Below are 25,725 nucleotides of genomic sequence, written 5' to 3' on the forward strand. Positions count from 1 at the left end.
TACAACTTCCCACACTTAAAAAACTCCATAATAGCTTCCATGACTTCATCTTTAACAATATGCCAAGCTTTCTTGAAGAAAAAAACATTGTAACCATCTACTCCAGGTGCTTTTTCATCACCAATAAAGCATAGGCCATCATATATCTCTTCAGTAGTCACATCTCTACACAGTTCTATTCTTTGTTACTTGCTGAGTTTGGCTCCTTTGTTCATAATCTCCTTATCTATACCAGGCAGCATATGAGCTGCACTTCCCATCAAAGACTTGTAAAAATCCACAATCTCCTTTTGGATACTCTCTGCATCAGTTAATCTGCTCCCATTCATAGCTTGTAATTCGGTGATTTGTTTTCTCTGGCACCTTTCTGTCATCACAACATGGAAATATTTGGTGTTGGAGTCTCCCACTTGTATCTACTTTGCCCTGGATTTCTGTCTTAAAGCCCCTTCTTCTATCATACTCCATTTCTCCAAATTCATCATCAGTTCTTTCTCTTTCAATAACATTTCTGCATTGCTGTCAGAATTTATATCTTGTTGAACTTTCTCAAGCTCAATTCTGCTCAATTCTATCTTCCTTTTAATAAATTTGAATTCCTCTACATTAAGTTTTTTCAATACTACTCTCAATGCCTTCAGCTTCATCCACACTTTCTTCATTTGTTGATTATGTAATTTGAGGTTCCATATCTGTTGAACTTCCTGTAAAAACCTCTCATGTCCAGCCCACACATTAAAGAATTTAAATGGTACTCTCCTGCTTCTCTGAGCTTCATTGAAAGACAAACTTATAGGTGCATGATCTGATATGAAGGGTTGTTCATACACAGTAGCTATATGAACTCATTGTATCATTCATTCATAGTTTCCAAATACCCTATCAATCCTACTCCATATTTTATCTCCACCCTCCTTGTGAGCACGTGATTTTTGCCTTAACGAAAACTACTCCAAAATAAATCAAAAAATAAAATAAATTTCTTTTACTGTGTAATTTTTGAATTTGCGTGGTGTTAAATATTTGTGTTATGTCCGTAAATGTTTACTTTGTCATAATAAAATGAAAAATAAAATAAAATACATGTTGCATGCATATAGGATTTAATTATGCATTTAAAAGATAATTTAAATAAAATCACAAAAATATGCGATAGTTCTATTTTAAATATTTCACTGTGTGATTGATGTTTTGTCTATGTGTTAAATAATTGTTATAGAGTAATTAATATATTTTTGTGAAGTTAAAATTGTTTTATAATTAAAATTGGAAATTTAAATTAGAAAAATAAAAAAATAATAAAAAATGTATACATATGCAAAATCGGACCTGGATTAAAATCCAGGCCCAAATGAATTAATTCCCCCCAGCCCAATCCAAACAACCCAGGCATCCGGTCCAAATCAAACGAGTCGAAACGACATCGTTTGATTGTGGTGTATCAGGGATCGTTGGATCAAAGCCCACCAACGGCTGAGATCCCACGAACTTTAACCCATGCCCATTACCCGACCCAGTGCCCCGATTCAGCCCGACCCCAGCAGGAAACCAAACGACACCGTTTGGTTAAGTGAATAAATCCTGGCCACTCATTCTGATTGATCTAACGGTCAAGATCAATCCACCCCTCCCCTATATAAGTTCCAGACCCCTACCCCGGCCCCCCTAACTAAACCCCCCCTCTCTATTGTTCATCGTCACCTTCCTCAGACCCCCCCTTAACCCTAGCTGCCCCTATTCCCCACCGCCTGAAACCCGGCGGCATCAACGCCGCCGGTCACCAAAATAACACCCTAGAACCCCCTGAACCTCCTCTATCCAAATATGTTAGCCGTTGGGCTCGAATCTTCCTGAAGGTTCTCGAATCTTCATTTGAAGATTCGAGCCGAGTTTAGATCTAAACCAAACAACCCCTAGTTAACACCATAGTACCCCCTAGCATGCCTTGTTATGGATCTGAAGTTAGTTTGGCTCGAATCAGTTCTGAACTTCTCGAATCTTCTTTTGAAGATTCGGACCAAACAAGAACAAACTCAGATCCGTTTCAAACTAACACCAAATGACCCCTAGGCTACCCTCACCCTTGTATCATGTTTGGTTCCCTTCGAATCTGCCCGGAAATGTTCGGATTTAAGATCCAAGAACCTGAAACCCTAAAAAATTTCCAATCTTGGAATTTTTCCGATTCGAGTAAAGGGTTGAGGTCTAAGAGACTTTAATCGAGGTATTCTCAACTGAGAATACTTCGAATAAAGTCTGTTTGATTTCAAACAAAGTCCGAATCCAAATTGAGTTCGAGTCCGTATGAAGTTTGAAGATTCAGAGGTATTTTTCCTATTTTTCTTTTTTGTTTCCTACATGTATAGTTGTTTGTTTCAATAACCTGTTAATTTTTCATATTTTGTTTGATTAATTCTGTTATTCTGTCCCGCTTACTTGATCAAAGTGTGAATTGTTTCTGTTGTTTGTGATTGTTTACAATGTGTGTAATCGACTCGATTAAGTTCGTCGATTAGTTATATTATGAATTCTCGTTTATGATAACACTGATTGAAACAATCTGTTTCTATTTTTATAAGACCGTTCGTTGACAATCATTGTAGATAGTCAGTTGATTAATATCGTAAATTAAATCATGTTTGTTTGCAAATCAGTAAGTTCATCAAATAGGTGTTATGTATGTTGATTTTTGAACATTAAGATCAGGGCAGTGTCAATACTGACAATGCTCCTGCATTTGTTGCTCTTTGTTCAATTTTGAATTTCAGTCGAAATGTTCTTTTGAGTTCTGTGTATTGTTAATATGTTTGTATGCAAGTTCAGTGTTCAATCTGAATTTAGCTCTTGTACATCAGCTATTGCATTTCCCTGTTTAGCATAATTTGTAAAGATAGAATGTTGTTTGATTCAGGAGTTGGTCATTAGTTGCTAAACAAGTTAATTCAGATAACTTGTTAAAGACTGGGACAGTAATTACAGTAGATCAGGGGCATTTCTAGGAATGAAACAGTAAAAACAGGGTGTTAGTGCTAGTGTATTATAATGTAATGTTAGTGGCTATAGTTTAAGATACTAATGGGAAACAAGGGATAATGGGACTGCTGAAAATCAGGTTAGGATCATATAAAGTATTAAAAAGTAGTTTTTAATGGAAATTTTCTGTTTTTAAAAGATAAAGGGGGTCCGGGCAACACTTTTAAAAGAGGGACAGACCTGTATAAGAGAGGGGGACTGGAGAACAGATAAAGAGGAAGAATTGAAGAAAAATAGACCTAGAGTAAGATAAAAGAGAAAATCCAGCAGAAAAATCAGATTCCCCTTGGAATCTGAAGAGGAAGAAGAGAAACCAAAAGAGAGTATTCGCGCACACACACACACAGTGAATCGGAAACGGATATAGAAAAGGAAAGAAAAACCCGAAACATATTTTCCTGGAACCTGTCCGTGTTTGTTTATTAATACTGTGTGGTTTAAATCTGAATTTTTTTTTCTCTGTTACTATTGGTCTAGTTTCACGGGACTCGTTGATTGTGCTCAAAATCAGCTGCGTTATTTGGCATTTGCTGCCTATTTTTGTTGCTGCCATTACTGCTGAAATTCACTTCTTATTCCCTCGTTTTCCAGGTACATATTCTTAAAACTCATGTTGTGAAGAGCTTTGAGTATAACAAAGATGAAGCTCGAATTGTAATTCTGTCTTCTATTCGCTCAAGTTCATTAGTTTAAATTTCAGCTTTGTTTCGCATTGGTTTAATAGTAGTATATTTTGACGTAACGGCTGTAAATTAAATGTCATTTCTTGAAGTTGCTTGAAAATGTTGTAATAAGGTTAATTTCTAAATTTTCATTAGCGGAAGATATAATTAAATTGTCAAGTAGGGAATATGGCGTGAATGTTGGTCATTATTTAATTTTTGTTGTTAGATAAGTAAGGAGTAATGTAGAAATATCAAGAAAACTACATTACTAACTCTTGTTGTTAAATAAGGTTAAGATGGTGTTGATGGTATATTTTTATAAGATAATAGATGTGTGTATAAACGTTGGCGAAAGGTGATATGATATAGCTTGTTACGATGTTTAAAACGTTATGAATGTTTACGACATACAGCTAGGTTGCATGTAAGGTAATTTTATTGAATTGGCTTGTATAATAATTCCTTTCCTATAAACTCGAATGCCTATCTACCTTCATAAAATAAATTAACCAAATAATTAGGCCTATTAGATTAAAAGCAAGTATATAAGAATGAAAAGAGATGTACAAGCATAAATTGCCACACTTTATATCAATGGTAATTAGAAATAGAATTTGCATTAAGTAAATAATGAAAATTCTTGGAAAATATTTCCTTCCTTTATGAATCGTTCATTTTCAGTTTCATATGCAATTTATTCTTTGGCATATATATATATATATATATATATATATATATATGTCATATTTGTTTTAAAAATAGTATTAATCATATTTTTATTCTGTCCTTTGAATTTGAATAGTTGGAATGAATATAACTTATATTCGGAAATTATAATCAACGGGCAACATTCAATAAATTGTGAATTCTTTTTCAAGAATTAAAGGGTATCTTAAATGAAGATTTCTCATAATATAATAAACAATTTGTGGAAAAATCCCGGATATCATTACAAATATTTTGCGCAATTAGGGATACGTTCGCGTACCCTGATTATATTTTTAAAAGCAAAAAAATCGGATTATGCGTACGCGCAATTTCGAGCGAATATTTAATAAAAGGATTTTTCCAAAGGCGTTATATCAATTTCATAAAAACCCGAGATGTACGATTCACTATTCAAGAAAAACAAATATTCTTGATTCGACACAATTTCGAAAAATGATTGTTTAATAAATATATTACCAAAAGTTATCGTGTACACGTACGCGTGACACAATTCCGCATTTTTAAAATTTATAACACGAATATACGTACGCGTAATTCGATTCAAAGAAGGGTCCTCAATCACAGTAAGTATAAACGGTAGTAAAATCATGTAACATCAATATATTTAATAAAATCAAGATAATTAAGCCAGTAATAAAAACAGTTAAGCGACCGTGCTAGAACCACGGAATTCGGAAGTGCCTAACACCTTCTTCCGGATTAACAGAATTCCTTACTCAGGATTTCTGGTTCGCAGAATAATAAACAGAGTCATATTCTCCTCGATCCAGGGATTGAAATTGGTGACTTGGGACGCCTTAAAATTCCCAGGTGGCGACTCTTAAATAATTAAATAAATCCCGTTTCGACTATCCTTTAATTGGAGAAAACTCCCCACGCGCCCCGCGGGCGCGGTGAAAAGGAGGTGCGACAGCTCTGGCGACTCTGCTGGGGACTTGATTGTTATTGTAACCCAGAACCATTGGTTCAGGGTTTAAAGAATTCGAGCTTAAAATATCTGTATTAATTGGCTTTATTTACTATATGATTTTCAACTGTCTATATGCTAATATGCTAAATGTTTTTTTTACCGCTTTAATATTATTTGAATTGTGAATATATACAACTGCTACGAAATCCCCTTCTTTCTGAGTCTTCTGAATTTATGGTGTACACGTGCGCGTGACCCACCTTTCTGTTAAAGTCGTACCAAATAAGACGGAGTTGGGACAAGTAACTAGGTCGGGCAGACTTTCGTGCTCCCGGTACGTTGCCCCCGCTTCGGCTCAAACTGTCCGTTTGGGTAAGCCAGGTTTAGAACAATCAACTTAAGGTTTTACACTTAGAATAACTCAGCCATGTACCGGATCCCTAGTAGGAACGTCTATTCGCATCATACACATTTGGCCTTGGAGACTCAACACAGGGGTTGGGTCTGTCTAGGACAGGTGAACCCAAAATTAAAAGACCATCATGATGCATCCTACTTGTTATTTGTGCATTCATTTGCCTCGAACATGCTTGTTGGCCAGCTTAAATAAAATCATGGTAAGAAGAAAGGAATAAAATGGGTTGTTTTTTAAAAAAAAAAAAAATTCGAAAAATATAATTTTAAATTTTGAAATAAAGGTATTTAATAAATAAAAAAAAATTCGAAAATGATTTTTTTTTTGTAGTATAAATTTTCCGAAATAAATTTTGACTTTATTAAAATTAAATTTCAGATACAAAATGAGCACCACACAAAGTCCCTCATCCACAAGTACGGAAGAATTTCTATGTCAGCTTCAAATGTGGTGGTATGATTTAGGCGAAGACGGTAAAAAATGGGTCGTCAAGCATTTGGGAAATCTCACGGACATTATGAAAGTTGAACCTCGTGATGATCTGATTACGGCGTTAGTAACTTTCTGGGATCCTGTTCACAATGTTTTTCGTTTCTCTGACTTCGAGCTTACTCCTACATTAGAGGAGATAGCTGGCTATGTTGGTTTTGACGGAAGTTTAAGAAATCAAAGCTTGATATTCACAAAGGCTCCTTCAGTACATCGATTCTTCGGTCTTTTGAAACATCAGCAGTCAAATCAGGAAAAGCAATGTCATCAATGGATGTTGTTCCTTCAACTTTTTGTATTCCAGGTTTGGAAAGTCAGATGGGTTCGAAATTCATGAGAAAGGCCTTACTAATAAGCAAAACAAAGACACTTGGCAGATGCACCGTCGATTTGCTTTCATGGTGGCTTTTCTAGGAGTCATGGTCTTCCCAAATAAAGAGCGAACAATTGATATTCGCACCGCAAAAGTTGTGCAAATCCTCACCACTAAAGAAAATCACACCCTTGTCCCCATCATTCTATCAGATATTTATCGGGCTTTGACTTTATGTAAATCAGGAGCAAAAGTCTTCGAAGGATGCAAAATTTTGTTGCAAATGTGGGTGATTGAACATCTCCAACAACAGCCCAAGATCATACAGTATGGGTCAAACAAAGCTAATTGCATCGAGAGCTATGAGGAAAGAACAAAAAATTATCAAGCTCCAGAAGGGATAGAAGCATGGGTATCTCATCTAAAGGCTTTAACGGCAAATCAAATTGAATGGACTCTGGGATGGCTCCCGATGAGGGAAGCAATACATATGTCAACCTCAAATAGTTATCTACTACTATTGGGATTGAGAAGCATTCAGCCGTATGCACCACTAAGAGTCCTAAGGCAACTAGGGAGATATCAAATAGTTCCTGATGATGAAGATTTGAGTATGCAAGTAATCGAATTACACCCAGAAGCCACTATTCCCGAAGCTCTACTTCAGCAGATGTGGAATGGGTGCCGATACTTGAAAAGTGATACTCAAGTCCTAGACACTACCAAGGGTGAGATAAATCCTGGATATGCAAGGTGGTTCGAAAAGCGGTCTCGCGTGGATGATGTACCAGAACCTGAGCTAAAAAGGCCAACAAAAAGACCCCATATTCAAAACTTCAATGATAAAATCCAAGAGCGGTTGATTTGGGGAGAAAAAGAAAAAGGGTACAAAGCAACTATCCACGCCCTAAAAGAAAATCTGAGAAGCCTCAGTTTGGAAAAAGATTTACAAGCACAAGAAGCCGAAGGCGAGAAGAAGAGTCTAGCTTGTGAGAATGAAAATCTTCATGCTCGATTCCAAAAAATGAAAAGAGTTTCTGAAACGCCAAAGAGGAGCTGGAAGGATCAAAAAACCATCGCCAATCTCTTTGAAAAAATGCAAGATTATGATTCCATTCTTGCGGAAAACGAAAGGGCATTGAGCAAAGCAAAAGAAAGGATCCAACAATTAAACGAAGAAGCCAGATCTAACAAGGAACGCCAAGATAGGCAATCCGAAAAAGACAAGGCACAATTCAAGAAGGAAAAAGACTATTGGATGCGATCAGAAGACCAGCTTCGTGCACAACTAGAAGAGGCAAGAAGATGCAACAGAGAACATCAACAAGCAGACCTCGACAGGGAAAGATCGCAAGCAAGATTAGAGCAGGCCAGACTCCGAGCTCTATTAGAATCAGCTCTAGATCGTGAAAACCGTGTCAGAGATATAGCCACCACTCGTCAGCAGCAATTGCAAGACCAAGACCAACGTCTCCAAGGTTTCAGGGCACAAATCCACGACTTGGCAGTCTTCACATCTCAAAGTTATGTAAACTGCCAAGGAATGGATTATGAAAGGTTTACAAAGCATGCGCCCACTTTTGCTCGTCATCTAGCAATGGAGTTGGAAAGGATGTATCGTACGCTGGGAGGCCATCCGGGTCAAGCCCCACATTGAGCAGATAATCCAATATTTGACAAACAAAAGTGGAAAGTGGGGCACGTTGTGAGGTGTTAAGAATTGTATCTTTTATTTTGATTTAAGTGTGTGTTTTCAAGCTATTTTCTTAAAGTTTTCAAATGTAATTCCATCTTTGTGTAATAAATAAAAGTGATTGCCTTTGGTCCTAACTACGCAAGGTCTGATTCATGTGAGGCATGATACGTAGGCAATCTCTAAGATTCGACCACCACGATAAAAGATATATATATATAATAAATAAAAGTTAATAACAATAAAAAAATTTCAAGAAAGCTGGGATGACACAAGCAGCCGAGCAAATGCATAATAGAAAGGGATTATTTGTCTAGGAACATTGCATCTCAACGTGTGATTATATATGTGTTAGACTCTCAGAACTAACAAGTTTGTTCATTTTCAGAATTCAAGCAGTTAGTTTCTCTAAAAGAGTATACTGGCATATTATCACTATCACACAAGATCAAAAGGACCAATACCCGAAAGTATGTCTATCCCAGATGTTGACACAGGTATGGAGCTAGAGGAGATGGATGTCGGTAAAATGAAAGAAGAAATGTTTAAACTCAAGCAACAAATGGCTGAGATGTACCAAGCCTGGTCTACAGGACAGTTACCCCCATCTTACCTAAATAACCCTGCTCCATCAATGACCCAAACTCAGGATAATATCACCACTGAATTGTCCCCAAACTTCCCCATTTACCAGCACTACCGAGGCACTACCTCTCAGACACCACAGTCTCCACCTCCAAAACCAGTTTCGTACTTTCCTCCAACTATGACTCCTGTTTTCGTAGCACCTCCCCCTGCTACATTTCACAAATCTCCTAGTGAGCCTACATTCCAGGCCCAAGACAACCAATATTACCCCCCGGAGCCCACCTTCAAAGCCTCCGAAATCAATTCAACTGCTCCTCGGTTTGATCTCCCAACCGAAATTGACAAGCCAGCCAAAAATGTTGAACAAGAAGAGATGTTCAGGAAGGTCAAAAGTCTAGAACAATCGTTCCGAGACATGCGGGGATTAGGTGGGCAAGTCAGTGTAGCATACAAAGATTTATGCTTATTCCCCAATGTACAATTGCCAGTTGGCTTCAAGATGCCCAAATTTGACCTATACAGCGGGCACGGCGACCCAGTAGCCCACTTAAGGGGTTTCTGTAGCAAGATGCGAGGAGCTGGGGGAAAGGATGAATTATTGATGGCTTACTTCAGTCAAAGTCTAAGCGGATCAGCTTTGGAGTGGTATACACGCCAGGACCATGGAAGATGGTACACCTGGGATGACCTGGCACAGGCATTCGCATACCATTTCCAATACAATCTGGAAATCATCCCAGATCGATTATCTTTGACCAAATTTGAGAAGAAACACAATGAAAGTTTCAGAGAGTATGGTTTTCGGTGGAGAGAACAGGCAGCAAGAGTGGATCCTCCTATGAAGGAGAGCGAAATGGTAGACTACTTCCTCCAAGCCTTGGAACCAACTTACTATGCCCACTTGGTTTCAGCGGTTGGGAAATCATTCAACGAAGTAGTGAAGATGGGAGGTATGGTGGAAGAAGGCCTCAAGACAAATAAAATCATGAGCTATTCAGCAATTAAGGCAACTACTCAAGCTATTCAAGGCGGGGTAGGAGGAATCGGAAGAAAGAAGAGGGAGGAAGCAGCAGTAGTTGATTCAGGAATTTGGCCGGGACCCAGAGGTTCACCGCTTTACTATAATCAACAACGACCTCGCCAATCAGCTTACCACCATGATTCATCCCAACACTACTATCACCCTTCAGAGCCTCATTTTTCCATTAACCATGCTCAAGCATACAATCAGCCACCTGTTCACACCAATTGGCGTGCTCCTGTCACACCAAATACTTACCCACGAGCCTATCCCGGACCAGGTTTCAGGCCTAGGCCAGCATTCAGGGGAGAAAGGGAACAGAAAAAGAAAACTTACACTCCATTGGGAGAGTCTTACACTAGTCTGTTCCACAGGCTGAGACAGCTAGACATGCTGAGACCAATACAATCCAAGCTACCCAATCCTCCTCCAAAGAATCTGGATTACACCATTAGCTGTGAATATTGCTCCGGTGCACCAGGCCATGATACGGAGAAATGCTGGCATTTGAAAAATGCAATACAAGAGCTGATTGATACTAATAAAATCGAGGTTCAAACCCCCGAAGCCCCAAATATCAATAGAAATCCAATGCCAGCCCATCAAGAGGCTAATATGATAGAAATCATACAAGCTGATGGGAAGACAAAGAAGCCGTCACAAACTGTCATGATGATCAAGTCTCATGAAACCAAGCCAGATAAGCAGTTAATGGAGGAGAAGCCGGTGTCTAAGCAGAACAAAAATGGTGATGAACCGTCTATGATAGTCGATGAGGGATCATCGAGCAAAGTTGCCGCAAAACAAGAAAAGCCGAAAGTGATAGTACCAGGGGTTGCTAACAAACCCATTATATTCGTGGAAGGAGCCCGTACAGATCGGGTTATTATTGCACCTGTAATCCAGCTGCCGGTCATCAACAACAAAGCCATCCCATGGAACTATGAACGGGTGACTGTAATGTACAAGGGCAAAGAAATCAAGGAAGAAGTGTGTGAGGTGCAAGGCTTGACACGTTCGGGAAGATGTTTTACTCCCGAAGAGTTGAGAAAAACTAAAAACAATCCAACGCCAACAAAGAGAGCTGTGACGGAAGAAGAGGCGGAGGAGTTTTTAAGAAAAATGAAACTCCATGATTATTCTGTCGTGGATCAATTAAAGAAGACCCCCGCTCAAATTTCATTGTTGTCATTACTAATCCATTCAGAGGAGCACCGCCTGGCTTTGATGAAAATCCTGAATGAAGCTCATGTTCCTGAAAAGATCTCTGTAAATCATTTGGAAAAAATAGCCAACAGAATCTTTGAGACAAACAGAATTACATTTGCTGATGATGAATTACCTGTGGAGGGTACCGAGCACAACAGAGCTCTTTACCTCACCGTGAAATATGAAAACTCCATAGTAACCCGGGTATTGGTTGACATGGGTCAAGTGCAAACATATGCCCTCTCTCCACTTTAAACAAATTAAAGATTAAAGAGGAGAGGATCCAGAAAAATAGTATCTGCGTACGAGGGTTTGACGGTGGAAGCAGAGATTCATTTGGCGACATAGTATTGGAACTAACAATAGGGCCAGTTGAATTCACAATGGAATTCCAAGTGTTGGACATAACTGTTTCTTACAACTTGTTGTTGGGTCGACCATGGATCCACGCTGCTAAAGCAGTCCCGTCAACACTACATCAGGCTGTCAAGTTTGAATGGGATCATCAAGAAGTAGTCGTGTATGGAGAAGAAAGTTTACATGCTCACAGCAGTACCATTGTACCGGTCGAGGGAACAGAAAATGACCAGGGACCATGGGTATACCAAGTAACCGACACAGTGTCGATAGAGAAAATTCCAGAGGGGAAATATCTTCCAAATCCAAAGATATCCTCTGCATCAGTCATGGTAGCTTATGAAATGTTAAAGAATGGCTTTATACCCGGCAAAGGTTTGGGTTTATCTTTGCAAGGAATTATACAACCAGTATCTCTCCCCGAGAACTGGGGAACATTCGGTTTGGGGTTCATACCCACTGCCAATGACGTGATAAGGGCTAGGAAGCTGAAACACCAAACATGGGTTCTTCCAAAACCAGTCCCACATCTGTCAAAGTCTTTTGTCAAGACCGGCGCTAAAAATCGCCCGATAACAATAATTCCTAAATCCCGGGTCAATCCTGAAGAGGAATTAATTGAAAGGTTCGAGAAATTGTTTAGTGATGTGAATATGTTGGAAAGCGGAGAAGGATGTAGCAACGCAGAAGTTCAATTCGTTGGGCCAGAAACAAAGCTCAATAATTGGAAAGCCATTCCTCTCCCAATTCGAAAGGAGTCTTGGTAGTTTATTTTGATTTTCTTTCAGTTTGTTTGGGTTATTTCAAGTTCCTTTTACGCTGGCTCTAGTGATATGGCATGCATGAGGAAACTTCAGCCCAGTCTTAAAAATCAATCTGGTTCCGAAATATTAATTCAAGAAATATATTGTGATTATGAATCAGAATACGATGAAGATGAGGTTTTTGAAGAGATTAGTAAAGAGTTAATTCACTTTGAGGAAAAAATCAAACCTAACTTGAGTGATACCGAGGACGTCAATATAGGGGACACGAGTAATGTCCGGGAAACTAAAATAAGTGTCCATCTCGAACCAAAGATCCGAGAGGAGTTAATTAAAGCACTCATAGAATTCAAAGATGTTTTTGCATGGTCGTATGACGACATGCCGGGCTTGAGCACTGATTTAGTGGTCCACAAATTGCCCACCGATCCAACGGTGCCTCCTGTCAAGCAGAGGCTGAGAAAATTCAAGCCTGATATGAGTATGAGAATTAAGGAAGAAATCACCAAACAATTGGAAGCAAAGGTCATTCGAGTCACTCGATATCCTGTTTGGTTGGCTAATGTCGTTCCTGTGCCAAAGAAAGACGGCAAAATTAGAGTATGCGTCGACTATCGCAATCTCAACAAAGCAAGTCCAAAGGATAATTTCCCATTACCCAATATCCATATTTTGATCGACAATTGTGCCAAGCATGATATAGGGTCTTTCGTGGATTGTTATGCCGGGTATCATCAAATTCTAATGGATGAAGAAGATGCAGAAAAGACGGCATTCATCACACCATGGGGAACTTATTGCTACCGGGTAATGCCATTCGGTCTAAAGAACGCCGGAGCAACCTATATGAGAGCAATGACCACAGTGTTTCATGATATGATACACAAGGAAATTGAGGTATACGTGGATGATGTGATCATAAAATCAAAGCATCAGGCCAACCACGTTGGGGATTTGAGGAAGTTCTTCTTAAGACTTCGCAGGTACAACCTCAAGCTTAACCCTGCCAAATGCGCATTTGGAGTTCCATCTGGAAAGTTGCTGGGATTCATAGTCAGTCGACGAGGCATCGAGTTAGATCCGTCAAAGATTAAAGCCATACAAGAACTGCCACCTCCAAGAAACAAAACAGAAGTAATGAGTTTGTTGGGGAGGTTAAATTACATCAGCAGGTTTATTGCTCAGCTCACATCAACCTGTGAGCCAATTTTCAAATTGTTAAAAAAGGATGCTGCGGTCAAATGGACCGATGAGTGTCAAGAGGCGTTCGATAAAATAAAAGGGTACTTGTCGAACCCACCCGTGTTGGTCCCGCCAGAGCCAGGAAGACCTTTGATTCTTTACTTAACGGTTTTGGAAAATTCATTTGGTTGCGTATTGGGGCAACATGACCTCACTGGCAGAAAAGAACAGGCCATCTACTACCTTAGCAAGAAGTTCACAGCTTATGAGGTTAAGTATACTCATCTGGAAAAGACATGTTGCGCCCTAACATGGGTAGCTCAAAAATTGAAACACTATTTGTCATCCTACACTACTTACCTCATTTCTCGGTTGGATCCATTGAAATACATTTTTCAAAAGCCTATGCCAACGGGAAGACTGGCAAAGTGGCAGATATTACTCACAGAATTCGACATCATCTATGTGACTCGAACTGCAATGAAGGCTCAAGCACTGGCCGATCATTTAGCCGAAAACCCGATCGATGAGGAATATGAGCCGTTGAAAACTTATTTTCCTGATGAAGAAACAATGCATATCGACGAGGTGGAGCAAATTGAAAAACCTGGCTGGAAACTTTTCTTTGATGGAGCCGCTAACATGAAAGGAGTCGGAATAGGAGCTGTAATCATTTCTGAAACAGGGTATCACTATCCTGTTACGGCTCAATTGCGATTTTATTGCACCAATAATATGGCTGAATATGAAGCTTGCATTTTGGGTTTAAGGCTAGCCGCAGACATGGGTATCCGAGAAATCTTAGTCATGGGAGATTCGGATCTTTTGGTACATCAAATTCAAGGAGAATGGGAAACCCGAGACTTGAAGCTCATACCATACCGACAATGTCTACATGATCTTTGTCAGCGGTTTCAATCAGTGGAATTCCAACATATTCCAAGAATCCATAATGAGGTGGCCGATGCATTGGCTACCCTGGCATCAATGTTGCACCATCCAGACAAAGCTTATGTAGATCCAATACATATTCAAGTCCACGATCAGCACGCTTATTGCAATATGGTTGAAGAAGAATTTGATGGTGAACCATGGTTCCACGACATTAAGGAGTATATCAGGATGGGGATATATCCCGCACAAGCCACAGGAGATCAAAAGAGGACCATTAGGCGATTAGCAAATGGATTCTTCTTAAGCGGAGGAGTTTTGTATAAAAGAACACCAGATCTTGGATTATTAAGATGCATAGATGCCAGACAAGCTACAACTGTCATGTCTGAAGTACATTCAGGAGTTTGCGGACCCCACATGAGTGGATATGTGTTGGCAAAGAAAATCCTCCGAGCTGGTTACTATTGGCTTACCATGGAGCGAGATTGTATCAGTTTTGTGCGCAAGTGTCATCAATGCCAAATACACGGAGATTTGATTCATTCTCCACCATCCGAGTTGCACACAATGTCGGCACCATGGCCCTTCGTTGCCTGGGGCATGGATGTGATTGGACCAATTGAGCCGGCAGCATCCAATGGACACAGGTTCATTCTGGTAGCTATTGATTATTTTACCAAATGGGTTGAGGCCAAGACATTCAAATCAGTGACCAAGAAAGCTGTGGTCGATTTTGTCCACTCAAATATCATATGTCGATTCGGAATCCCGAAGGTGATCATCACAGATAACGGTGCTAATCTTAATAGCAACCTAATGAAGGAAGTATGTCAACAGTTTAAGATTACACATCGCAACTCTACCCCATATCGGCCCAAGGCGAATGGAGCAGTAGAAGCAGCCAACAAAAACATAAAGAAGATACTTCGGAAAATGATAGAAGGTTCAAAACAATGGCATGAAAAATTACCATTTGCATTATTGGGATACCGCACTACTGTTCGCACTTCAGTAGGAGCAACTCCCTATTTGTTGGTATATGGCACTGAAGCAGTAATTCCTGCAGAAGTTGAGATTCCTTCCCTTCGGATCATCGCCGAAGCAAAGATTGATGATGATGAATGGGTCAAAACCCGTCTGGAACAGTTAAACTTGATTGATGAAAAATGATTGACCGCAGTATGCCATGGTCAATTATATCAAAGAAGAATAGAAAGAGCATACAACAAAAAGGTGCGTCCTCGGAAGTTTGAAGTAGGTCAGCATGTGCTGAAACGTATTCTTCCACATCAGGTTGAAGCAAAGGGCAAATTTGCCCCGAATTGGCAAGGACCATTCATTGTGACCAGAGTATTATCGAATGGTGCACTATGCTTAACAGACATTGAAGGCAAATGCATAGATATGGCGATCAATTCTGACGCGGTAAAGAGATATTATGCATAACTTTTTGAGTGTTTGTATTTAGCATTATTTCGAAGATTGGAATGATAAAGGCAATTTATTCTGCTATCCAAACATTATACCATTTGCTTCCCCTTTGAGCCATACTTGTTTCTTTCCTACCCTCTTTTGGAATCAATAAAAAAAATCAAGTATGAAATAATTTAAAAAAAAATAAAAAATATCACTATTATCCGGTGAACTACGTTTGACCTGATTCCTCAAAGAAGGATACGTAGGCGCTTCACGGCTCGGTCATAGGGTGCACAATATACCTAAAATGTGCACAAAAAGAAACATCAAGCGACCCCAATCAAGGAACTGGGGCAAGAATTGTATTGGAAATAAGAAAAAGATTCCAAGAGTGGTAATTTTAAACACATACCAAAACTGTTTAGCTTTTAATACCTTTTCCATTTCTAACCCCATACCAGAAAGACCTTTCGAACAATCTTAGAAAAATGCTGAGTCAAGCAAATGAAGATGGTTCATAATACTCTGGTACAAACAAGAAAAGAAAGTAAAAATGAGAGAGTCTTATAGGTGAAAACCCACACGGGCACCATAAGGCGACGGAAGTTGAGAGAAAAGTAAAAGGAGAGAGTCTTATTGGTGAAAACCTTCATAGGCACCCTAAGGCGAAAAGGAAGTGAGAAATGAACAAATGAGGAAAGTTTATCGGTAAAAACTCTTTGAGACGTTGCAAGTCCAACAGGTCTGTGAAATGAAAAATGAAGTTGGGTTATGGAAATTTTGGCAAAAACAAAAATGAGACAATTGAAAGGAGATTGATCAAAAGACTGGGTTGATTAATCCAAAATGCATACCCTGATCATTGGTGCCAGTAATTCCAATCAGATAAGTCCTTTATTCCTTTTCCAACAGTCATCCAAATTTGGATTTTTCTTTTCATTCTATGGATTGTCGAAATCAGCGTATTTCGTTACTAATAATCTTACTTTCTAAAAGCTTTGAGATAAGTTTTATTCCAAATAAATAAGAAGGAATGTCAAGGTATACTACCAAGATTCAAGGTTACAAAATACAGCCACGAAAGGTAGGAGATAAAAGATATGGGTGTAAGAAAGGTAAAATCAAAAGTGGATCAGCAAAGTCAGAAGGGACATATGATTACAGTTAAAAGGGTTCGAAGGAAAACATACAGAGGAGAATCCTATAGTCAAGAATCAATTACAAGGACAAAACAGTCTTTTCAACCATTCCAAAGCAACAAAGAGAAACGAAGAGAAGCATCACCATCGGCAAGAATACCCCAGTCAACCACCCTGCTTTAAACTAACGAAGTTTTCTTTGATTTAAAACAGGGGCAAATACAATATTTGTGTCAGGAAATACCTGGTAAAGAATTAAAGAAGTCAGGCGTCCACCTGGAGAATGAGGATGAAGAATTAAAGAAATCAGGCGTCCACCTGGAGAATGAGGATGAGAAAAGAAGAAGTCAGGCGTCCACCTGGAGAATGAGGATGAGAATTAAAGAAGTCAGGCATCCACCTGGAGAATGAGGATGAGAATTGAAGAAGTCAGGCGTCCACCTAGAGAATGAGGATGAGAATTAAAGAAGTCAGGCGTCCACCTGGAGAATGAGGATGAGAATTGAAGAAGTCAGGCGTCCACCTGGAGAATGAGGATGAAGAAGTTAAGAAGAAGTCAGGCGTCCACCTGGAGAATGAGGATGAAGAATTGAAGAAGTCAGGCGTCCACCTGGAGAATGAGGATGAGAAAAGAAGAAGTCAGGCGTCCACCTGGAGAATGAGGATGAGAATTGAAGAAGTCAGGCGTCCACCTGGAGAATGAGGATGAAGAAGTTAAGAAGAAGTCAGGCGTCCACCTGGAGAATGAGGATGAGAATTAAAGAAGTCAGGCGTCCACCTGGAGAATGAGGATGAAGAATTGAAGAAATCAGGCGTCCACCTGGAGAATGAGGATGAGAATTAAAGAAGTCAGGCGTCCACCTGGAGAATGAGGATGAGAAAAGAAGAAGTCAGGCGTCCACCTGGAGAATGAGGATGAGAAAAGAAGAAGTCAGGCGTCCACCTGGAGAAATGAGGATGAGAATTAAAGAAATCAGGCGTCCACCTGGAGAATGAGGATGAGAAAAGAAGAAGTCAGGCGTCCACCTGGAGAATGAGGATGAGAATTAAAGAAGTCAGGCGTCCACCTGGAGAATGAGGATGAGAATTGAAGAAATCAGGCGTCCACCTGGAGAATGAGGATGAGAAAAGAAGAAGTCAGGCGTCCACCTGGAGAATGAGGATGAGAAAAGAAGAAGTCAGGCGTCCACCTGGAGAATGAGGATGAGAAAAGAAGAAGTCAGGCGTCCACCTGGAGAATGAGGATGAGAATTAAAGAAGTCAGGCGTCCACCTGGAGAATGAGGATGAGAATTGAAGAAGTCAGGCGTCCACCTGGAGAATGAGGATGAAGAAGTTAAGAAGAAGTCAGGCGTCCACCTGGAGAATGAGGATGAGAATTAAAGAAGTCAGGCGTCCACCTGGAGAATGAGGATGAAGAATTGAAGAAGTCAGGCGTCCACCTGGAGAATGAGGATGAGAATTAAAGAAGTCAGGCGTCCACCTGGAGAATGAGGATGAGAATTAAAGAAGTCAGGCGTCCACCTGGAGAATGAGGATGAAGAATTGAAGAAGTCAGGCGTCCACCTGGAGAATGAGGATGAAGAATTGAAGAAGTCAGGCGTCCACCTGGAGAATGAGGATGAGAATTAAAGAAGTCAGGCGTCCATATGAAAAAGGAGCACACTTAGAATCAATAAAGCAGAGGAGTCCAACAGAATTCCCAGCAAGAAACAACAGGAGTTCCAAAAGGAATACGGAATAAGCCAAATGCCCAAGAGTCACCAAGATATCAAGACAACAAGAAACGCAAGGGCATGATCTAGATAAGATTTTTATAATTCATGTACCATAGTCTAGTTTAGCTTTTTGTATTTCCTTTAAAGTAAGGTGTAATAAGGAGGTCAGCAAGCAGTAAAAACAGCACGAAGCAGCAGTAACATCACAGTCCCACGGTAGTCCCAGCTACCCAAAATTCCCGAACTACATTGACCTGATTCCTTTATAGCCAAGGATATGTAGGAAACCTTTGAAGCAGAGGTTCGGTCAAATCTTTCAAAAATGCTTCCCACGGAGTATTCGAAACGGGCAAAAAATCGCTCGTATCCGCTCACTTTATCTTTGCACGAAAATTCTTCGAGTTTCCGCACAAAGAGGGGCAGCTGTGAGCACGTGATTTTTGCCTTAACGAAAACTACTCCAAAATAAATCAAAAAATAAAATAAATTTCTTTTACTGTGTAATTTTTGAATTTGCGTGGTGTTAAATATTTGTGTTATGTCCGTAAATGTTTACTTTGTCATAATAAAATGAAAAATAAAATAAAATACATGTTGCATGCATATAGGATTTAATTATGCATTTAAAAGATAATTTAAATAAAAATCACAAAAAATATGCGATAGTTCTATTTTAAATATTTCACTGTGTGATTGATGTTTTGTCTATGTGTTAAATAATTGTTATAAAATAATTAATATATTTTGCGAATTTAAAAATGTTTTACAATTAAAATTAGAAAAATAAAAAAATAATAAAAAATGTATACATATGCAAAATCGGACCTGGATTAAAATCCAGGCCCAAATGAATTAATTCCCCCCAGCCCAATCCAAACAACCCAGGCATCCGGTCCAAATCAAACGAGTCGAAACGACATCGTTTGATTGTGGTGTATCAGGGATCGTTGGATCAAAGCCCACCAACGGCTGAGATCCCACGAACTTTAACCCATGCCCATTACCCGACCCAGTGCCCCGATTCAGCCCGACCCCAGCAGGAAACCAAACGACACTGTTTGGTTAAGTGAATAAATCCTGGCCACTCATTCTGATTGATCTAACGGTCATGATCAATCCACCCCTCCCCTATATAAGTTCCAGACCCCTACCCCGGCCCCCCTAACTAAACCCCCCTCTCTACTGTTCATCGTCACCTTCCTCAGACCCCCCCTTAACCCTAGCCGCCCTTATTCCCCACCGCCTGAAACCCGGCGGCATCAACGCCGCCGGTCACCAAAATAACACCCTAGAACCCCCTGAACCTCCTCTATCCAAATATGTTAGCCGTTGGGCTCGAATCTTCCTGAAGGTTCTCGAATCTTCATTTGAAGATTCGAGCCGAGTTTAGATCTAAACCAAACAACCCCTAGTTAACACCATAGTACCCCCTAGCATGCCTTGTTATGGATCTGAAGTTAGTTTGGCTCGAATCAGTTCTGAACTTCTCGAATCTTCTTTTGAAGATTCGGACCAAACAAGAACAAACTCAGATCCGTTTCAAACTAACACCAAATGACCCCTAGGCTACCCTCACCCTTGTATCATGTTTGGTTCCCTTCGAATCTGCCCGGAAATGTTCGGATTTAAGATCCAAGAACCTGAAACCCTAAAAATTTCCAATCTTGGAATTTTTCCGATTCGAGTAAAGGGTTGAGGTCTAAGAGACTTTAATCGAGGTATTCTCAACTGAGAATACTTCGAATAAAGTCTGTTTGATTTCAAACAAAGTCCGAATCCAAATTGAGTTCGAGTCCGTATGAATTTTGAAGATTCAGAGGTATTTTTCCTATTTTTCTTTTTTTGTTTCCTACATGTATAGTTGTTTGTTTCAATAACCTGTTAATTTTTCATATTTTGTTTGATTAATTCTGTTATTCTGTCTCGCTTACTTGATCAAAGTGTGAATTGTTTCTGTTGTTTGTGATTGTTTACAATGTGTGTAATCGACTCGATTAAGTTCGTCGATTAGTTATATTATGAATTCTCGTTTATGATAACACTGATTGAAACAATCTGTTTCTATTTTTATAAGACTGTTCGTTGACAATCATTGTAGATAGTCAGTTGATTAATATCGTAAATTAAATCATGTTTGTTTGCAAATCAGTAAGTTCATCAAATAGGTGTTATGTATGTTGATTTTTGAACATTAAGATCAGGGCAGTGTCAATACTGACAATGCTCCTGCATTTGTTGCTCTTTGTTCAATTTTGAATTTCAGTCGAAATGTTCTTTTGAGTTCTGTGTATTGTTAATATGTTTGTATGCAAGTTCAGTGTTCAATCTGAATTTAGCTCTTGTACATCAGCTATTGCATTTCCCTGTTTAGCATAATTTGTAAAGATAGAATGTTGTTTGATTCAGGAGTTGGTCATTAGCTGCTAAACAAGTTTTGCAGTAGGTTCTGATTTTTCAGTAATAACATCAGGATTTCAGGGGCATTTCTGGGAATGAAACAGTAAAAACAGGGTGTTAGTGCTAGTGTATTATAATGTAATGTTAGTGGCTATAGTTTAAGATACTAATGGGAAACAAGGGATAATGGGGCTGCTGAAAATCAGGTTAGGATCATATAAAGTATTAAAAAGTATTTTTTAATGGAAATTTTCTGTTTTTAAAAGATAAAGGGGGTCCGGGCAGCACTTTTAAAAGAGGGACAGACCTGTATAAGAGAGGGGGACTGGAGAACAGATAAAGAGGAAGAATTGAAGAAAAATAGACCTAGAGTAAGATAAAAGAGAAAATCCAGCAGAAAAATCAGATTCCCCTTGGAATCTGAAGAGGAAGAAGAGAAACCAAAAGAGAGTATTCGCGCACACACACACACAGTGAATCTGAAACGGATATAGAAAAGGAAAGAAAAACCCGAAACATATTTTCCTGGAACCTGTCCGTGTTTGTTTATTAATACTGTGTGGTTTAAATCTGAATTTTTTTTCTCTGTTACTATTGGTCTGGTTTCACGGGACTCGTTGATTGTGCTCAAAATCAGCTGCGTTATTTGGCATTTGCTGCCTATTTTTGTTGCTGCCATTACTGCTGAAATTCACTTCTTATTCCCTCGTTTTCCAGGTACATATTCTTAAAACTCATTTTGTGAAGAGCTTTGAGTATAACAAAGATGAAGCTCGAATTGTAATTCTATCTTCTATTCGCTCAAGTTCATTAGTTTAAATTTCAGCTTTGTTTCGCATTGGTTTAATAGTAGTATATTTTGACGTAACGGCTGTAAATTAAATGTCATTTCTTGAAGTTGCTTGAAAATGTTGTAATAAGGTTAATTTCTAAATTTTCATTAGCGGAAGATATAATTAAATTGTCAAGTAGGGAATATGGCGTGAATGTTGGTCATTATTTAATTTTTGTTGTTAGATAAGTAAGGAGTAATGTAGAAATATCAAGAAAACTACATTACTAACTCTTGTTGTTAAATAAGGTTAAGATGGTGTTGATGGTATATTTTTATAAGATAATAGATGTGTGTATAAACGTTGGCGAAAGGTGATATGATATAGCTTGTTACGATGTTTAAAACGTTATGAATGTTTACGACATACAGCTAGGTTGCATGTAAGGTAATTTTATTGAATTGGCTTGTATAATAATTCCTTTCCTATAAACTCGAATGCCTATCTACCTTCATAAAATAAATTAACCAAATAATTAGGCCTATTAGATTAAAAGCAAGTATATAAGAATGAAAAGAGATGTACAAGCATAAATTGCCACACTTTATATCAATGGTAATTAGAAATAGAATTTGCATTAAGTAAATAATGAAAATTCTTGGAAAATATTTCCTTCCTTTATGAATCGTTCATTTTCAGTTTCATATGCAATTTATTCTTTGGCATATATATATATATATATGTCATATTTGTTTTAAAAATAGTATTAATCATATTTTTATTCTGTCCTTTGAATTTGAATAGTTGGAATGAATATAACTTATATTCGGAAATTATAATCAACGGGCAACATTCAATAAATTGTGAATTCTTTTTCAAGAATTAAAGGGTATCTTAAATGAAGATTTCTCATAATATAATAAACAATTTGTGGAAAAATCCCGGATATCATTACAAATATTTTGCGCAATTAGGGATACGTTCGCGTACCCTGATTATATTTTTAAAAGCAAAAAAATCGGATTATGCGTACGCGCAATTTCGAGCGAATATTTAATAAAAGGATTTTTCCAAAGGCGTTAAATCAATTTCATAAAAACCCGAGATATATGGTTCACTATTCAAGAAAAACAAATATTCTTGATTCGACACAATTTCGAAAAATGATTGTTTAATAAATATATTACCAAAAGTTATCGTGTACACGTACGCGTGACACAATTCCGCATTTTTAAAATTTATAACACGAATATACGTACGCGTAATTCGATTCAAAAGGGTCCTCAATCACAATAAGTATAAGCGGTAGTAAAATCATGTAACATCAATATATTTAATAAAATCAAGATAATTAAGCCAATAATAAAAACAGTTAAGCGACCGTGCTAGAACCACGGAATTCGGAAATGCCTAACACCTTCTTCCGGATTAACAGAATTCCTTACTCAGGATTTCTGGTTCGCAGAATAATAAACAGAGTCATATTCTCCTCGATCCAGGGATTGAAATTGGTGACTTGGGACGCCTTAAAATTCCCAGGTGGCGACTCTTAAATAATTAAATAAATCCCGTTTCGACTGTCCTTCAATTGGAGAAAACTCCCCACGCGCCCCGCGGGCGCGGTGAAAAGGAGGTGCGACACTCCTATTTATTAGACCAAGTATAATATTCCCCTTCCCAATTTAATTCATTCAGCTTTAGCTCTTGGATGCAGTCACTAAAGTCTCGTGTTTCAGCCTTAGTTACTGGATTTCCATGTTTCCTATCTTGCAACTGTAATACAGCATTGAAATCACCTCCAATTATCCAGGGGTGTTTACCATCTGATTTATCTCCCTCAAATTCTCCCATAACTGTTTTCTCTTCTTACCTGTATTAAAGCCATAAACTATAGATACTACATATATTCCTTCATTGCTAACTTTTGAGACAGTACAATGAATCATCTGAGCTTCTGTTTTTATCAACTTCACATCATAGCAGCTAGGATCCCATAGAATACATATCCTACCATTTACTGCTGCATTATAGTTATTAATCACCTCCCATCCAGGTGCTATGTGTTGACTTATTATTTTTGCATTTTTCTTCTTTACTCTAGTTTCAATGAACCCTGCCAGTTTGATATTTTTGATTTTCAGATAATTTCTCAACTCCTTCCTCTTGTACCATTTATTAATACCCCTCACATTCCATATCAACCACTTCATTTATTAGTTTCTACATTCCCCACCTCTATCATGAGGTAGGTTATTGGCTCCACTAGTACTCGGTGTCCCTCTTTTTGAACTAATTCTACTAGATTGTGGTGTCAGCATGGGAATGTTCTCAAAGCTAAAATCTAGTTTATTCGTTCCTCTGTCTACCATCTCTTTGCTATTGCTTCCCTTACCACCAGTAGTCTGATGCAATATAGCTTGCACTTCTCCTTGTTGCATTCCAGTTTTTCCATCTGCAGCTTTGTATGGTACTTCAAGTGTCTTTGTTGTTTCACCCATATTTCCTTCTACATTGTCATGTTCTTCATTTCTCATATCCTTTGCTATAGGTCCTTTCGTTCTCCATTCATATGTAACCTTCTTTGCTTCCCTTCTTCTTTGTGGTTGTATTACCCTTTGCTCCTTATTTCCTTGATGATTCTGACAAATATGCCCAATAGCTTGACATTTATAACAATACACTGGTTTCCACTCATAACCTATTGCCTGCTGGAATACTTTCCCTCTAGGATCCATTACCATGATCTTAGTAGGCAGGGTTTTAGTTACATTTACCTCAATCAGTATCCTTGCATATGATATCCTTGTTTGCTTAGTTGTACACTCATCAGCAAACAAAGGCTTTCCAACCGCACTTGCAGTCTTACTCAATGTTTCATTTCCCCAGCAGCTCATTGGTAACTTGGGGAAAATCACCCACAGTGGTATATCAGTTAGAAATTCCTTACTGATATCAAAATCTGGAGTCCAAGGTTTGAGAATGATTGGTCTGTTTCTAATAGTATGAGGTCCAGCATAGAAAATTATGTGCATATCATCCATATTTTGAAATTTTATCACATAATAACCATCCTCATAAAGGAACAGATCTGGTTCACCAATGTCCAACCAGTGTTGCGCAATATATCTTCGCATAACATTATATCCTGGGTTTTCACCCACAATATAAGCAATCAGTGTTGCACTCCAGTTCTCCTCTTCTTCCTTCACATCCTACACCTCAAGCTGCACCACTGTTTGTCCATCTATAATCTGTAGAGGTACATACTTCAAAGCCATTCCATGAGTAGACACTCTGTTTTGTTGAAACAAATTTGACCATTTTTTCACCTCCTGCCCTCGATCTATGGGATTTGCCTCTGTATTTCCCTTGTTCTGCTCATCCCTTGGTCCTTTAGCTTCCTCACCTTGTGTTCTCAGAGTTTCCTTGTCTAGGTTTGTCACACCTCTTTTTTACCTGTACCCCCGAAAAGGTGTATAAGAGAGTTTTTTCCAATTTAAAGTGACAATCGAAACGGGATTATTTATTTTAAAAAATCAGAGTCACCACTTGGGATAATTTTATGGTGTCCCAAGTCACCGGTTCAAATCCCGAATCGAGAAAAAGATTGACTCTGTTTTACAGTCCGTGAACACAAAAATCCGGGTAAGGAATTCTGTTAACCCGGGGGAAGGTGTTAGGCATTTCCGGATTTCGTGGTTCTAGCACGGTCGCTCAACTGTTACAATTGGCCTATTATCTGATTTTAGTACATGCTTTAGCCTATGGTTCGATTTTAACTTTATAGCCGCTCTTATTCATTTTTAGGAAGATTGCAACGTCATTTAAAATATGTCTTGAACCACGTCACATAAATGCACCCGTAGTCCGCAACACATTTTATATAACGTTGTGATTTGGATTTGGGTCACACAAATGCGCACCCGAGTTTAGGAAGGTAAATTATTAAAATAACGCGCCCAAAGCAACTATGCGTTTGCAACTTTGCGAGGGCCACGGAAAGTTCGCTAAATGGCGCGCC

At 38.7% G+C, this 25,725-nt stretch overlaps 1 protein-coding gene across 1 annotated transcript; it reads right to left on the reverse strand.

Moving 5' to 3' along the window:
- Nucleotides 1–416: 416 nt before the first annotated feature.
- Nucleotides 417–25,025, reverse strand: LOC104246718 (uncharacterized). Its single transcript, XM_070170088.1, has 4 exons — nucleotides 24,972–25,025; nucleotides 23,929–24,916; nucleotides 23,575–23,817; nucleotides 417–835 (listed from the first exon to the last, which is right to left on the reverse strand). Exons 1-4 carry the CDS (start codon nucleotides 25,023–25,025, stop codon nucleotides 417–419), a joined length of 1,704 nt encoding a protein of 567 aa, XP_070026189.1.
- Between the last annotated feature and the right edge of the window lie 700 nt (nucleotides 25,026–25,725).

This window comes from Nicotiana sylvestris, chromosome 3 (genome assembly GCF_000393655.2).
Source record: "Nicotiana sylvestris chromosome 3, ASM39365v2, whole genome shotgun sequence".
Classification (NCBI taxonomy): Eukaryota; Viridiplantae; Streptophyta; class Magnoliopsida; order Solanales; family Solanaceae; genus Nicotiana; species Nicotiana sylvestris.